This window comes from Dysidea avara, chromosome 7 (assembly GCF_963678975.1).
Source record: "Dysidea avara chromosome 7, odDysAvar1.4, whole genome shotgun sequence".
NCBI lineage: Eukaryota > Metazoa > Porifera > Demospongiae > Dictyoceratida > Dysideidae > Dysidea > Dysidea avara.
Genome location: NC_089278.1, coordinates 7,019,739 through 7,033,098, shown reverse-complemented (window position 1 = coordinate 7,033,098; position 13,360 = coordinate 7,019,739). Strand labels below are relative to the sequence as shown.

The 13,360-nt window shown below is 38.0% G+C and overlaps 1 protein-coding gene across 1 annotated transcript; it reads left to right on the top strand.

The window, feature by feature from the left end:
- Window positions 1-285: 285 nt before the first annotated feature.
- On the top strand, window positions 286-12,304 carry LOC136262446 (ras-specific guanine nucleotide-releasing factor 2-like). Its single transcript, XM_066056719.1, has 21 exons — window positions 286-565; window positions 2,332-2,441; window positions 3,487-3,700; window positions 3,752-3,838; window positions 3,888-3,992; window positions 4,409-4,557; window positions 7,702-7,781; window positions 7,836-8,029; window positions 8,309-8,537; window positions 8,583-8,752; window positions 8,802-9,016; window positions 10,025-10,299; window positions 10,384-10,541; window positions 10,840-10,952; window positions 11,008-11,092; window positions 11,140-11,234; window positions 11,280-11,562; window positions 11,611-11,690; window positions 11,745-11,874; window positions 11,941-12,009; window positions 12,057-12,304. The coding sequence occupies exons 1-21, from the start codon at window positions 323-325 to the stop codon at window positions 12,135-12,137; spliced, it is 3,165 nt and encodes a 1,054-aa protein (XP_065912791.1). The 5' UTR covers window positions 286-322; the 3' UTR covers window positions 12,138-12,304.
- Window positions 12,305-13,360: the final 1,056 nt, after the last annotated feature.

The window sequence follows — 13,360 nt, the reverse complement described above, 5'->3', positions numbered from 1 at the left end:
GACTTAATTCTTTTCTGTGGTGCAGCTTGCTATTCAGTCTGACTTTTACAACTAGCCAAATCACCATTTACAACTAGCTTTTTGGCCACTGAACTAGCCATAAACCATCAATCGAGATATCAGTAAATATTTATATTTTCGGGGTTGAGTAACTGTGTTGCAGTAAATTTCTTGGTGCGGCCGCCCCTTTAGAAGGGAACGGCCGCACTGGACTGCATGACCACGCACGCCACAGTATATAGGTTAAGGTACAACCCACTGACTCCCCCCACTGAACCACTGAACTCAGGCCACAATCACGCACACTGATACACACTCCAACATGAAAGTGGACGATGCTCAACTGCTGTCCTTAAGTGTAAAGGCTCGCAGTAATGGTGTAATCACTGGAGTATTGGTGAAAAGGTCTGGTCGGGAGCCAAGAATTCAACGGTGGCAACGACGCTACTGTTGCATATATCGAAACATGTTGTTTTATTTTGAATCAGAACGTAGCCCCAAGCCCAATGGGGTAGTATTTCTGGAGCACTGCACCTGCCTGGTAGTACCGACAGCAGACGAAAAGGTTCGTTTTCATCATTGTTTACTCTACTGAATATTTGAATCTGATGGTGTCCCTGCGTGAAGACCTCATGTTGTAGCTACGCCCTCAGTTGCATGGACTCCATGGAGTGGACAAGAGATTATATGGCAGCCTACTCGGCTCATTCATTAAAAGCTTGGCTATTTATACAGTTCTTGTAGCCATTAGCTTGCAGCTACTAGCCTTCAGTATCAATGATATAATAGTGGCCTTTATTAATGATATAGTAGTGGCGATACGATGTCGACCCCAAAAACAAGGATAGGGCACCGTGATGAACTATGTAGCTCAGTATATATGTATATCAATGCAAAGCCCCACCCCACCCCTCCCGCTGTTAATAGTACAAAAAACTCACCCCTCGGGCATTACAATGCCCCACGTTAGACGTACCACCCTGGGGGAACGTGGTGAATTGTATAACTGCAACTGATCTTAATTTTAATGGAAATAAGTATATTGTACAAAACCTCTAGCTGTGGGGCTCTAAATTCCACCAAAAGATGTACAAATCCCTACCTATACCCGGGAGGGGGCTTTACATTGATAGGTGCATTACCTGCTAGCTATTTTTCTAATCTATGCAGGCCTGGAGACGCTGGAGTGCTTATTAATCCAATGGCAGGCTGCTATACCTATTATAGCATACGTAGACTAGATCCTAAAACCACAATCAGCCATTGTTACATTAATTCTGTAGCATGCACAAACATTGTATCCTGTAACATTTTCTGTCCCTTACCATTCCAGAAAGTAGGTATGCATGCCCGGGTGGGGAGACTACTGGAATAATACTGAATTCGTGTGATCATTATGGAACCCCATGGAATGTGCCCATAAAAGTTTTTTTTTATGGGTACAGCATATAGCTACAATGAAATACCCATGATATGCATGGAATAAATTACCTATGAACGAGCAAGTTTGAGTTTGTATGCATGCACAACTCATGAAAAGCCTGTCAAGTCACATCCATTAAATCCTTAGTCTGGTTCCACCCACCCCTTCACAAAAAGTAGCAGTCTGGTCAGATACCATACTATTTCAATAGGAACACTGTACATAATTGCTGGTTATGTCAGGTGATTGCCCTTCAATTCGAGCTTTCAGTTGGAACAAAAGCATTGCATTGCCAAGGCATTTTGTGTATGAACACCATTGGCACGCATTTATTGGCTAGCTCCAAATTTGAGCATTAGAACTGATTTAGTATCTGTATTTCACCAGATCTGCAAAGAGACAGGTGACACCAGACTACAAAATCCTGTGAAAAACCTGTGAAATATATTCATGGGTATACCAGGTGTTTTTCATGTGACTTCACAGGTTTTTGTGCATGCATACAAAGCCATGAAAACTTACTTGTTATTAATTTATTCCAGGGTATTTTATGATCATTGTAGCTAGGCTATCCCAATTGCAACTCTCCTGGGTATGTTCCATGTGGTTTTATAATGGTCATTGGAATTTCATAATTACGCTAGCTAGCTAGCTAGCTATGTAGTCGTTTATATAGAGACTATGCTGGCTCTGGTCACTGGCTGAGTGATTCTCACTACGGTACTTTTAATTACACCATCCAAATCAGACAAACAATAAGGCGCCACAGCTCAGTTTATCTCTCTCCTTATAATTTCTGTGAGAAGCTACCAGTCTGCTCAGTAAAACAATAAATGAGGCTATAGCTTAACCTGCATATGAGAAAAAGTGTTAAAATCATGTATATAGTTAACTATGTTTGTTTTCAGCAATTTGCATTCTCTGTGGGCTTTGAGGGATTGGGTCACAGGCATTTCCTCTTTTCAACAACTACTGCAGCTGAACGTACAGCATGGATGGATGCAATACGAAATGCTCGGTGAGTGGATGATGCATCAGCTATAAACAATGTGGTACAGTACAATGGCTACTGATTGGGCCATGGACTATAGATGTCTTGCATATTTGTGTTTGTTCATGTGTATGTGTATGTCCAGGCCACTTATATTAATTTTGTTTCATATTAGGAAAGTTAGAATGAGAGTGGGCGGCTCATTATTCATTACAATCTTACATGCACTTGACTGCTTTATTAGAGTTAGCTGAATGCTCTATTAGATTTTTGATTAATCAACATCCTACTGATCAAAAGGGGTAAAAACTTCATCCCTGGCATTAGGGTTAATTTTCAGCCCATTAGTCTCCCTTCCTCTATGCCTAGTGATGCAAGCAAGTTAGTTTCTAACTTCTATATAATCATATTATATTGAGGTGATGGGATAATGGTGAAAACGTGCTTGATGTCATAATAACGACTGAATTTAGGTGGTGAGACATACTGATGTGGGCGGGAGTCTAAAACATTAAATTAACAATAAGTGGGTTTGTGTGTGTGTGTTGTATGTGTACGTGTACGTGTGTGTGTGCGTACGTGCGTGTGTGTGTGTGTGTGTGTGTGTGTGAAGCAGTGTAGCCAAGAGGTTAAAGCACCAGCCTGGTAATCACATGATATGCTCCAGATGCTGTTGTTTCCTTATTAAGCAAGAAACTTTATTCACATTGCTCCAGTCTAGTCTACTCATTGGAGGACCTGATGGCCTGGTGTCAAAACAAGTATCCAATGCATGTCTAGTATTGGGTCCTTCTTTGCAGGTCCCTAATGGCATAGTGACTAATAATAGACGTTGTGGAATTTTGGATTGTGTAGCTTATATCCATGAAACTTGAACAGTCCTCCTGCTGGTTACTAGTCCTCCTCCAAGAGGATTTTCCTGAGTATCTGGATGGTGCATTGGTACCCTGATGCTGGTTTGCTGGGCAACAGTATCTGCTTTACACAGCTGCCAAAGGCTTTACTTTGTTTGTGCATGTGTGGTCCCTGAGTGTATGTATTGTGTATGTGCATGTAACATACAAATTCATAGAATGGGAGACATCATTGAGGAACGTGGAGAACTGCAGAGGAAAGTAGAATTGTTGGAGAGCCAGCTGAAACAATTGCACAGTGAATATACCACACTGCAACATACTTCAGTCACTAGTTCACAGAAATCCACCAATAAACAACCACCTTCATTTTTGAATAGTAAACTGGGAAGTGCATCATCGAGCAATACTCTAAATGTAAAAACTCCAAAGGTTCATTTTCTTTCAATGAGTTGATATAGTTAGTATATCTATATATTTCAGATTTTTCGCTCAATGTCTTTGCCAGCTTCTTGTCAAATAGACACAATGAGCACTGAAGTTGACAATGAAGTAGCAAAAATAAAAAAGGTTTTCAAATAAAGTTTTCATTACAGTTATGTATTATTGTATGCTGTAGGTACAAGGATATGTTAGAGGCTTCTTGCTGAGGAAGAGGTTTCACAAACTTGTTCACGATTATATCAAATCACCACATGCAGATTCTAGGAAAAAAAGAAATCATGTTAGTCTTTGTGGGACAGTAGTGTAGATATTGGGAAGACATACCAAGAGTTCATTATTGACTCTTGGTTGTATACACATATATCTACCTCATGGTTTGTATATGTACGGTGCAGCCAAGAGTTCATAATATAAAGATTATGAAGTCTTGATCCTGTGGTTTTTACCTATGTTACAATACAGTGAAATTTCTATGTAAGAGACACTTTGGGACTACTTGATCTTCATGAAATTTATAATCATAGTATGGAAGCTGTCCTTTTTCAGAGGTATAATGGTAAGAGGTCTATAGGAGCTGTCCTTTATATTGAGAGGCTAAGTTAAATGTACAGTAGTCTTTGTTTGGGTGTCCTTTAAGAGTGGTTCCACTGTATACTAGCTATGTGATAAGCTACAGTGGTTTACTATCATTTGCAGATCATGTGGTCAATTTTAAAGTCAGAAGAAGAGTATGTTGAGCATCTCAACATCTTGGTCAACCAGTTTCAACACCCTTGTGAAATAGCTACCACCTCACGACATCCTCCCTTATCACTGGAGACCTGTAAAGGGATCTTTAGAAACTGGTTAGTATTATAATGTGGTGAGTAAGGGTAGACCATTAACATGCCAGCTAGTAATATGGGGCCTACTCTAAAACATGAAAACAGTGGAAGAAGTACTAGTAAACCTTGTGCTGTGCCAAACTCTGCTGCTATATTTTCCTCTAAAAGGTATGCTTATTTTCCTTTGGATGACAATAAAGCGTGAGCATGATACAACCATTGACACAACCCATGGAGACACTGAAATGACCACAATTACCTCCACAGCAAGGTGGAGGTAATTACAGGGTCATTTCAGTGCTGGGGGTGGAGGAAACTTAGGAAACTTGCTTCCTTGTTAGTAGAAAAATGGAATATCAATTACAGTTAATGTTTGTTTTGGTTGCAATGTAGGTTGTGCTTTTCCTTGATAAGATCTGCTGTGATGTGTTTACGGGGTAATTGGTCTTCGTCTCGACATCCATTACCATCTCATGTTGATCTGGTCTGCTCCGAGGGTCGCCTTGATTCTGGCGGTCCTGCTGGTTTTTTCCAGCTGTCCAGCACTTTAACAGCTAGTGCTGGGGGTGGAGGCAAGGGCAGTCCGTCTAGCCCGGGAAGAAAAAAACAAAAAACAAAAAAAAACAGCAAGGTTGTCAACAATATGTTATGACAACAGATTATAATGACCACGCACACAAATGTTTCAATAAACTGTGCAAGTCCAACTACATTTTGATATTTGACACCTTCAACCTACTGCATTGTTATATCCACACCCCAGGCCATACTTCCAATGTGTATTAAAACTGTCTGTTATTCAAATAATTTGCTGTTTTCTTCCTGTTCCAACAAATTCTAGATCTCAAATTATTGGCGTTTGATCGCTACAATTTATCCTTCTGTTAGTTACACTAGCTACTAGTTTTCCGGCTCACTGTCACTGTGGCATTCCAGGTTGTACTATTTACTGGCTTTCTTCTTCTGGATTAAGTACAAGCACCATATATACAGGTGCACTATGGGAAATATAGCACTCGGGCATGTGGTCTCAAGCCAAATATAGCACTCAGGTTTGCCTCATGCTATATTTTTCTCTTGACCACGCCCTTGTGCTATATTTTCTATATTGCACTTGCTGTGGTCCTTACTCTAGTATTTGAATCATTGGATTAGCTAACTGTGATTATAAACCTAAAATTCTATTTTCTGAATTTCTCAAAAATTTCTGGTGTGTGTCCCTAGACTCCATACTTTTATTCCTTAGCTATAAATAGTCTACTGTAAATGATGACAGTTTGGTATGACTGAATTTGGCTGCATGTTAACTTTTATCCGCCAATTATGCAACCTGTTTTGCATGTTGATAACTTAAGTCCCACAAAACTTTTGCTGTTTATGGTACATATAATTATTGTAACATTAAACCATTCTAGGTTCACCCATTGCAAAAATTAGTCTCAAGGTACAAAATTTGTATTGGGATCATGTAACTGCTGAGGTGCCATAGAGTTTGGTTGTTAAGCGCACTAAACGCAAATTATTTGCTATGTGTATACTCGTTTCTTGTAGTTGATAAAGCTCATGTGGACAAACATGAAGCTCTATCTTGAGATACAGCTATACAAGAGAAGAAGTGCTAGAGGTTTCCAGTAGTGCAAGGCATGGAATTTCACATGGTACCATGGCAACATGCTTAATGATCTTACCAGACAGAATGGCATTCTGTAGCATGTTCCACTCAAAGGATTTTCATAGAAACTGGATTGGTACATGCAATGACTGCTAATCACACCGAGTAAATTCATAAAAATCGTGACAAGGTTTATTTATTAGATGCATGCGCTTAACAACCAGACTCTACAGTAGTTACATACTCTATATAGGTGTCAATTTCAATGTACTGTACACAGTAGACATCTAAAAGATTTTACTTGATTCCACATGAGTATTTACCAAGTAAACTGTATGGACATTCTATTCAGGGGAACCTACTCTAAATGCAGTCATTAGTGGAGTGGCTTGAGGCTCTGTTTTGCAAAGATTTTTGCTTTTCAACATAATCAAACAGTACAGTAGTACTGCTTAAGTAGAGATCGCCCCTAAATTATGCATGCCACCTAAAGTTCTGCCTTTAGGCCAAATGAAGTAGCACATGACCACTATTTTATGTCTCAATAATAAACTCACCAGTGGTACGTGCCTTTTTTGGGGTTCTGCATGATGGTGCCCTCTGTACCTTGTCTTTCTTTTGTATATCTTCTAGTTATCGTCTTCTTCATGCAACAAAACTATATCAAAGCATTTATTTCCACAGTAACACTTTCCTTGAGCAACATATTTAGACACCACAAAATTATTTAAAGCACTTACACCACTTTAAAAGGTACTGGACAGCTGCATGGTAGATACCTGTAATTTCACAGTAAGTTCAAGACCATGCTTGTTAACAATTAGTTAACTAATAACAACCAAGCACAGAGACCACACCTCTTAACAATCTATTTACTTGACTGTGATTACCTACCTTACTATACCCTTATTGGTCTGTCTGTATTAATTTTATAATGGTAGCACAATGGATTATGCCCATTGGTAGGAAAGAGACTGACTTGAGATAATCTAATACAGCAGTCACTAGCCAGTCACATCTATGCTGTATGCTATAACAAAACTACACAAATATATATTATATGTTTAAATAAGTAAGGATTTAAGCAATAAAAAGTAGTGAAACAAGAGATAAATGATGGTATTACGTCATAGCTTGGTGGGTCTACTTTTGGCATTGAACAAATAATTGTTATACCATGCATATGTCAATGTTGGAATTTTCTCACTGCTGTACGTAATACTATCATTCATCTCTTGTTTCACTACGTACGTTTTATCACGTCGATCCTTACTTAATTACTAATATGTGCTTGAAATTCTATGGAGTACACTAGTCCAGTTTTGAACCTTACTGGAGCTTATCCCTCTGCTTTTGGTCTCACCCCACTACCAGCTATTTTGTCTTTTACTAAAATTAGAGTTATAGCATTTAATTAGCACAACATAGCATGTGTGCTAACTTCTCCTGTAAATAATCAAATATTCCAGGAGAGTTCTTATTGCTGTAGTATATAACTAATCTATTTAATTCTTCTGATTGCTTTATTGGAATGATTTTTTTTTTGGTTTTAGCGAAATATTGTTGTTGATTCACAAGATCTTACTTCAAGGACTTCGCCAACGAATTTCCAAATGGCCTGTTGTAGTTATTAGTAAGTTACCAGTAGTAATTATATCAAATGATAGTTTATTATGGTGTGTCACAGGTGACCTCATGGAGCAGATGATACCAATGATGTCCTGTTATTCCACTTATGTCCAGGATCATGTACATGCCATTGAAATTTTCTTTGACATTAGTCGAGATACTAATTTCAAACAGTTCTTGGAACACCTTCACTCTAAACCTGCTACCAAGGGACTTTTGTTGTCAGAATTACTAGCAGTTCCATTGAACAGGGTTAGTCTTAGCAGGAGCACAAAATGCCTTAACTAACTACACACTGAATACAGAGACCTCATTATTAATGGGTTTTTTCTTTCAAAAGCTAGTGTGTAAAACTATATAATATATTATAAACTTTGTCCTTGCATGTTATTTTATTCATTTGACATCTTGAAATTTTGTCAAGTAATGATTGCTATATTGGAATGATATCCTGTATTCAACACCAAGTGGGGTCTGCTGGCAACTTGTACCAACATTCAAAAATGTTACTTGTGGTCTTGTCTTCATTAGATTACAGTAAATATGGACAGTGTCCGGCAGCTACTAGCTTATACTCCACCAGAACATGTGGAGTACACTTCCTTACAGTCTGTGGTTAAAGAATTGGAACAGTTGCACAAACTGGTATGTGAGGGAGTTTCTTCAACCAGCAATATTCGTCAAACACTTGAAATTGAGCGCAGGATCATTGGTGGCTGTCCTGCTTTACTTGACAAAGAACAAGTACTTGTTCGAGAAGGTCTGAACAATAAATTTGAGAATTGTTTGGTATTTTTACTATTAGGTGCTCTCAAGCTGGTGAGCATGAGCACTAGCAGATCAGAAGAACCAATGTCACTCACCACCAATCGTAGCAATAGTAATGCAAGGGCCTGCATACTATTCTCTAAACATCTTCTGATAATTACAAGACATGTAGGATTCCGATCTTCTGCCCAATATCGTCTCGTGAAGGTAACTAATTGTGCTAACTTATTTCTTTTGTAGACTAGTATTGTTCCAGGATATTGGTGTTATCCCATTGGCCAAGTGTAGCCTTAAGTCTGATTCATATCTTCGAAACTCTAAAGTTTTCACTCTCGTGTGTTCTACAGAGCAACAGCCAAACTTGACCATCTCACTAATGGGAGACACAGTTAAGAGGAAAGCTGAGTGGGTAGCTGACGTCAGTCAGTGTATTGCCAATGAACGTCACTACAAAATGTTGGCAGATATCAGGTAGCCATTACTGTGTAAACCCTAAACCTAAAACCTAACCTGGAGTTTTTTTTTGTATTCCAATCTGTCAACTAACTGTATCACTATACCATTCCCCATTGACTTGATGTAAAAATTGCTCATCACCACTGATACCTACTACATATAGAACCTATTGTTTAAATTTATAGCTATGAAGGGTCATTCAGATTAGTAATTACACTAGTTACCTCCACATCAGAGTATTCTGATGTATTGTTGCAAACTGAGATCAATAGGAAAGAGGTGTATATGTGCTCATTCTGTGGAATTTATTAATGTATGTATAGGAAAACAGCCTGTACTTTATCTTAACAATTCATAAAACTATCAACTTTCACACAAAGGCGTGTGTGTACTTTATTTATAATAGTAGAAATGTCCCTTACATACAATCCTAGTGGGAATGTTGACAATTTTCTATGAATAACATCCTGATGATATCATGACACAAAATTATGAGAACATCTGTTGACAAACAAGCAGTGTGTTATTGTGGTCATCTGAAAATAAGACGATTAGCCACTAAGAGTGGTTTTGTTTGGATAACATAAATAGAAAAATTAAACTCCTAGCTTTGTTACGCATAGTTGATCCATTTATTCCTCATATACTGTGTAGTACTTTGTTCTACCTATAACACAAATCCATAACATTTTTTGTGTTACATGTATTTTTTGTGAATGTCCTGTAATCTATAGCTATGCAGCTGAAACGCTAAACTTCATGAAGTTGATGAAAATGTAGCCTGTAGCCTACTTTCACAATTGTTTAGCTTCTGAACAGTTGGATGAAGCCACTCTCATATTAGAGTATCATAAACTACCAATAATGGTTTCCCTGCTCAATGATGGGTAAAAATTGGTTTACGAAACACCTTTAGCTAAGGGCAAGCTATTGAATAGAAAAAATATGTCTTGCTGGGTTAAGCTATTTTACTTGTTTCAATTAAGTATTGTGTAAACACGTTACTCGTTTTTGTGTGTACAGTTCAGGTAAACTGGTGGAGGTAGATTCTAACAAAATCAAATTCTGTGACTACAAAACTGGCAGGGAACGGATGGTCTCCTCAGCTAGTCTGGACTCATTGTTACAACGACTGACCACCGTAGGCTACAGTGGAATGACATTCATCAACACATTTCTGATGACACTTCCATTGTTTACTGATACTCACACTGTAACGGATTACCTTGTTGACTCCTATCATCAGTGTCTAAAACCATCTCTGACAACTACTGAATCTGCCTTCGCATTGGCCACATGTATGTGTGTATGTGTGTAGGGTATATATAATGCTTGCTAGAATTCATGTGAAAATGTTAAATGATGTTGCTTTGTATCTTCAGATCAGAGTTCTCCGGATGTTAGTATTGGTTCATCATTAACATTGGGCTCAAGTGGTCCCCACTGCACAACTTCTCAATCTGCCGCACAGCAGCCAAAAAAGCCAACCATTTCTGGAGTCTTCTTTGTATTGAAACACTGGATATCCAAGTACTATTATGTTAGTTACATTTCTATTGTTAACCCTAACATGGACAATGTAGTGTGGTTGTGTATGTGTTTCAAATTACGTTAGTACAAATTCAATTGTTTACAAAGTAGATATACAATGTTGTGAGTCACTATGCATTGTCATGACATTGTGAATATGGTCACTTCCAAGAATTTACACTTCCACTTATTGTCCATGTGCTCTTGTTATTATAAGCACATAATTCTTGTCTGTGCATATATTTGAATTGTTAGTATATGTAACAATTGTATTGACAGCATGAAATACAGACATTGTCTATTAATAGGATTTTGAAGGTGATGCTAATTTGCTAGAGAAGTTACACACTCTGATTAGTAAAGCAGAACAGAACAAACTGTTGATTGGTGGAGAACGGAAAGCTCTTGACCATGTTAAAGAGTTCGTATACCCTACAACTTTTTTATAATATTAAAACTGTTTGTCATTCTTGTAGGTGTTTATCATCAGTTCAAAGTGAAGATGTTGATTCTTCTCAGAATTTAATAGTAGATTTGTTAAAGGATCAGGATAAAGTGGAGGTAAAATATTTTATCATCTGTAACATTGTTATACCTCCTCTCTACAGTCATCACCTCGCTGGCTGTTAAGTTTTAATAGTGAAGAGGTTGCTCAACAATTGACTCTAATAGAACAGTCATATTACATGCATATTGAACCAAGGTCAGTAATAAGACTCAGTATGATATCTTAGTCTGAAAATTACAGAGAATTAGTCACTAATGCTTGGTCAAAAAAGAACTGTCATGACGTTGCTCCTAACATCTCTCAGTTCTTTGATAACTTCAACCGGAATGCATATTTCCTGTGCTGGTTCATTTTGTGCTTCTCTCAACCTGAGGAGCGTGCCAGAGGACTGGAGTATCTTATGGAAATAGCCCAACATTGTCTAGCAATAGGGAATTTCTCTACCTTCATGCAAGTAATGTCTGCCATTGAACACACATCAATTTGTAGATTGAAGAAGAGTTGGTATTATGTGAGCAAGCATGTGAGCTGTGTATTTCTTGTGTTGTCTGCATGATGTAGCTTTTAATAGGCCAAGTACCAGTTACAAGAACTCAAGAAGATATCATCAACTGATAACAAGTTTAAGGCACTACGAGATGCCACTAGAAGGTTCAGCTACATTAAGGTTGTCACATGTTACCTTATATACACACCCTTCAACAGACATCCTCTACCTTGTGTCCCCTACCTTGGTCCAATGTTGAATGAGTTGGTTGTGTTGTCTGAAGTAAACAAGACCTACTTGGAGCCTAAAGATGGCATAGAGCAAATAAATTTTAACAAAATGCACCAGGTAGGCTGTCAACAGTTTTGTCATCTCAACTATCACGTACAATTATGTTTTTGGTCCATTTTGTAGCTCAACCACACAATATCCAATATACTACACTATTCACAGGAGCTATACGAGTTTGAATACAACCGAGATGTATGTTTGTGTTTCACTAGTTTATTGCATTGTGATTGTACTCATAGATACTGAAGTCACTACTCTGGGTAAAAGAAGTAGATGAAAACATGTTGTATAGTCTTTCAGAACAACTGGAGGCCAAATAGATAAGAGATTTGTTTATTTTTGAGCTTTTTATGCAGAGTATTTTTATGTCAAAGATATACATATGAGGATATTTAAATTAAGTTTATGCAATAAATATTACATTATTGTACTTTGTGTTTAAACCATGTAACCATATCTTGAAAGACCACAAGGACTTTCATCTTGATTGTTGGTCTGTGGAAGATTGTTTATGAAAGGAGGCTTTCCTTTTTTTAGAGTAGACAGCAGGGGTGGATTCAGACTTTTGGAAAGGATGAGACAAAATGAAAGGTGAGATCAAAAAAAGAAAATGGTCACAGCCTACATGCTGACAATAGCTGCCCACCCCACCAACTACACATTAATTTTATCTATATAATAATCCTTACATAGCTCGCCACACACTGCTAGTGACTGCTCTATTAGAGTACCTTGATCTTGGTTAACTAAAAATTCTTGGAGAGGTGGTCAAGAGCCCCCCTTGACCCCCCTCCCTCTGTATCCGCCACTGCATGGACAGCTACCTTAAGTATCCAGTATATATCTCTATAATTAAGCAACAATTAGAAAATTAATTTCACTGAGTGTGGCAGGTAGGTAAGACCGTTTTAAGGAAATATGCTGCAGCAAAGTTGCCTTCATCTTTTTCCCTGTTTGCTACCAAGTCTCCCCAAGATCACTATCCTTCTTCATCAATATCTAAATGCTGCTTGCTTCCTTAATGTCATAGTTGACTACAACACAATATGTTCCCATGCACCTTGATCACTCTCTTCCCTCATTATGCAATCAATATGTGCTACAGGTCATGTGATATGGAAGAGTATAATATTATCAAAAATCCAACCAGTAGTTTCAACATTCACCATTTCATTTCCTTCTCTACCAGTGCCAGATCAGGAGACTTCAAATTACATCACAATCCCTCCACCACTAACAAGCAACGACACTTTTACTTTGTAAGGATCTGTCGCTTATGGAATGTGCTTCCATTAATTGACATTAATCTGTCTATTGACACTATCAGGAACAGAGTCAAGTCCCACTTCTGGAATCATTTCATTCATAACTTTGACCCCCTCAATCCCCATACACTGCACTACCACTGTCCCTGTAGTCGGTGTGTTACTGATCATTTCTCGATTAACTACACACTGTTTTAGACAATTTATCATGTGTTCTTTTATTATTATTTTATAATTACTACTTTTGGCTGTAGGCACAAGCCTACAGATCTTTAGTA

Bases quoted from the DNA above. Each gene is read 5' to 3' on its own strand.
- LOC136262446 (XM_066056719.1), top strand. From the start codon at position 323: ATGAAAGTGGACGATGCTCAACTGCTGTCCTTAAGTGTAAAGGCTCGC. The intron at 10,300-10,383 runs GTATGTGTGTAT...TTGTATCTTCAG, and splicing joins TGCCTTCGCATTGGCCACAT to ATCAGAGTTCTCCGGATGTT. The intron at 11,875-11,940 runs GTAGGCTGTCAA...TCCATTTTGTAG, and splicing joins ATTTTAACAAAATGCACCAG to CTCAACCACACAATATCCAA.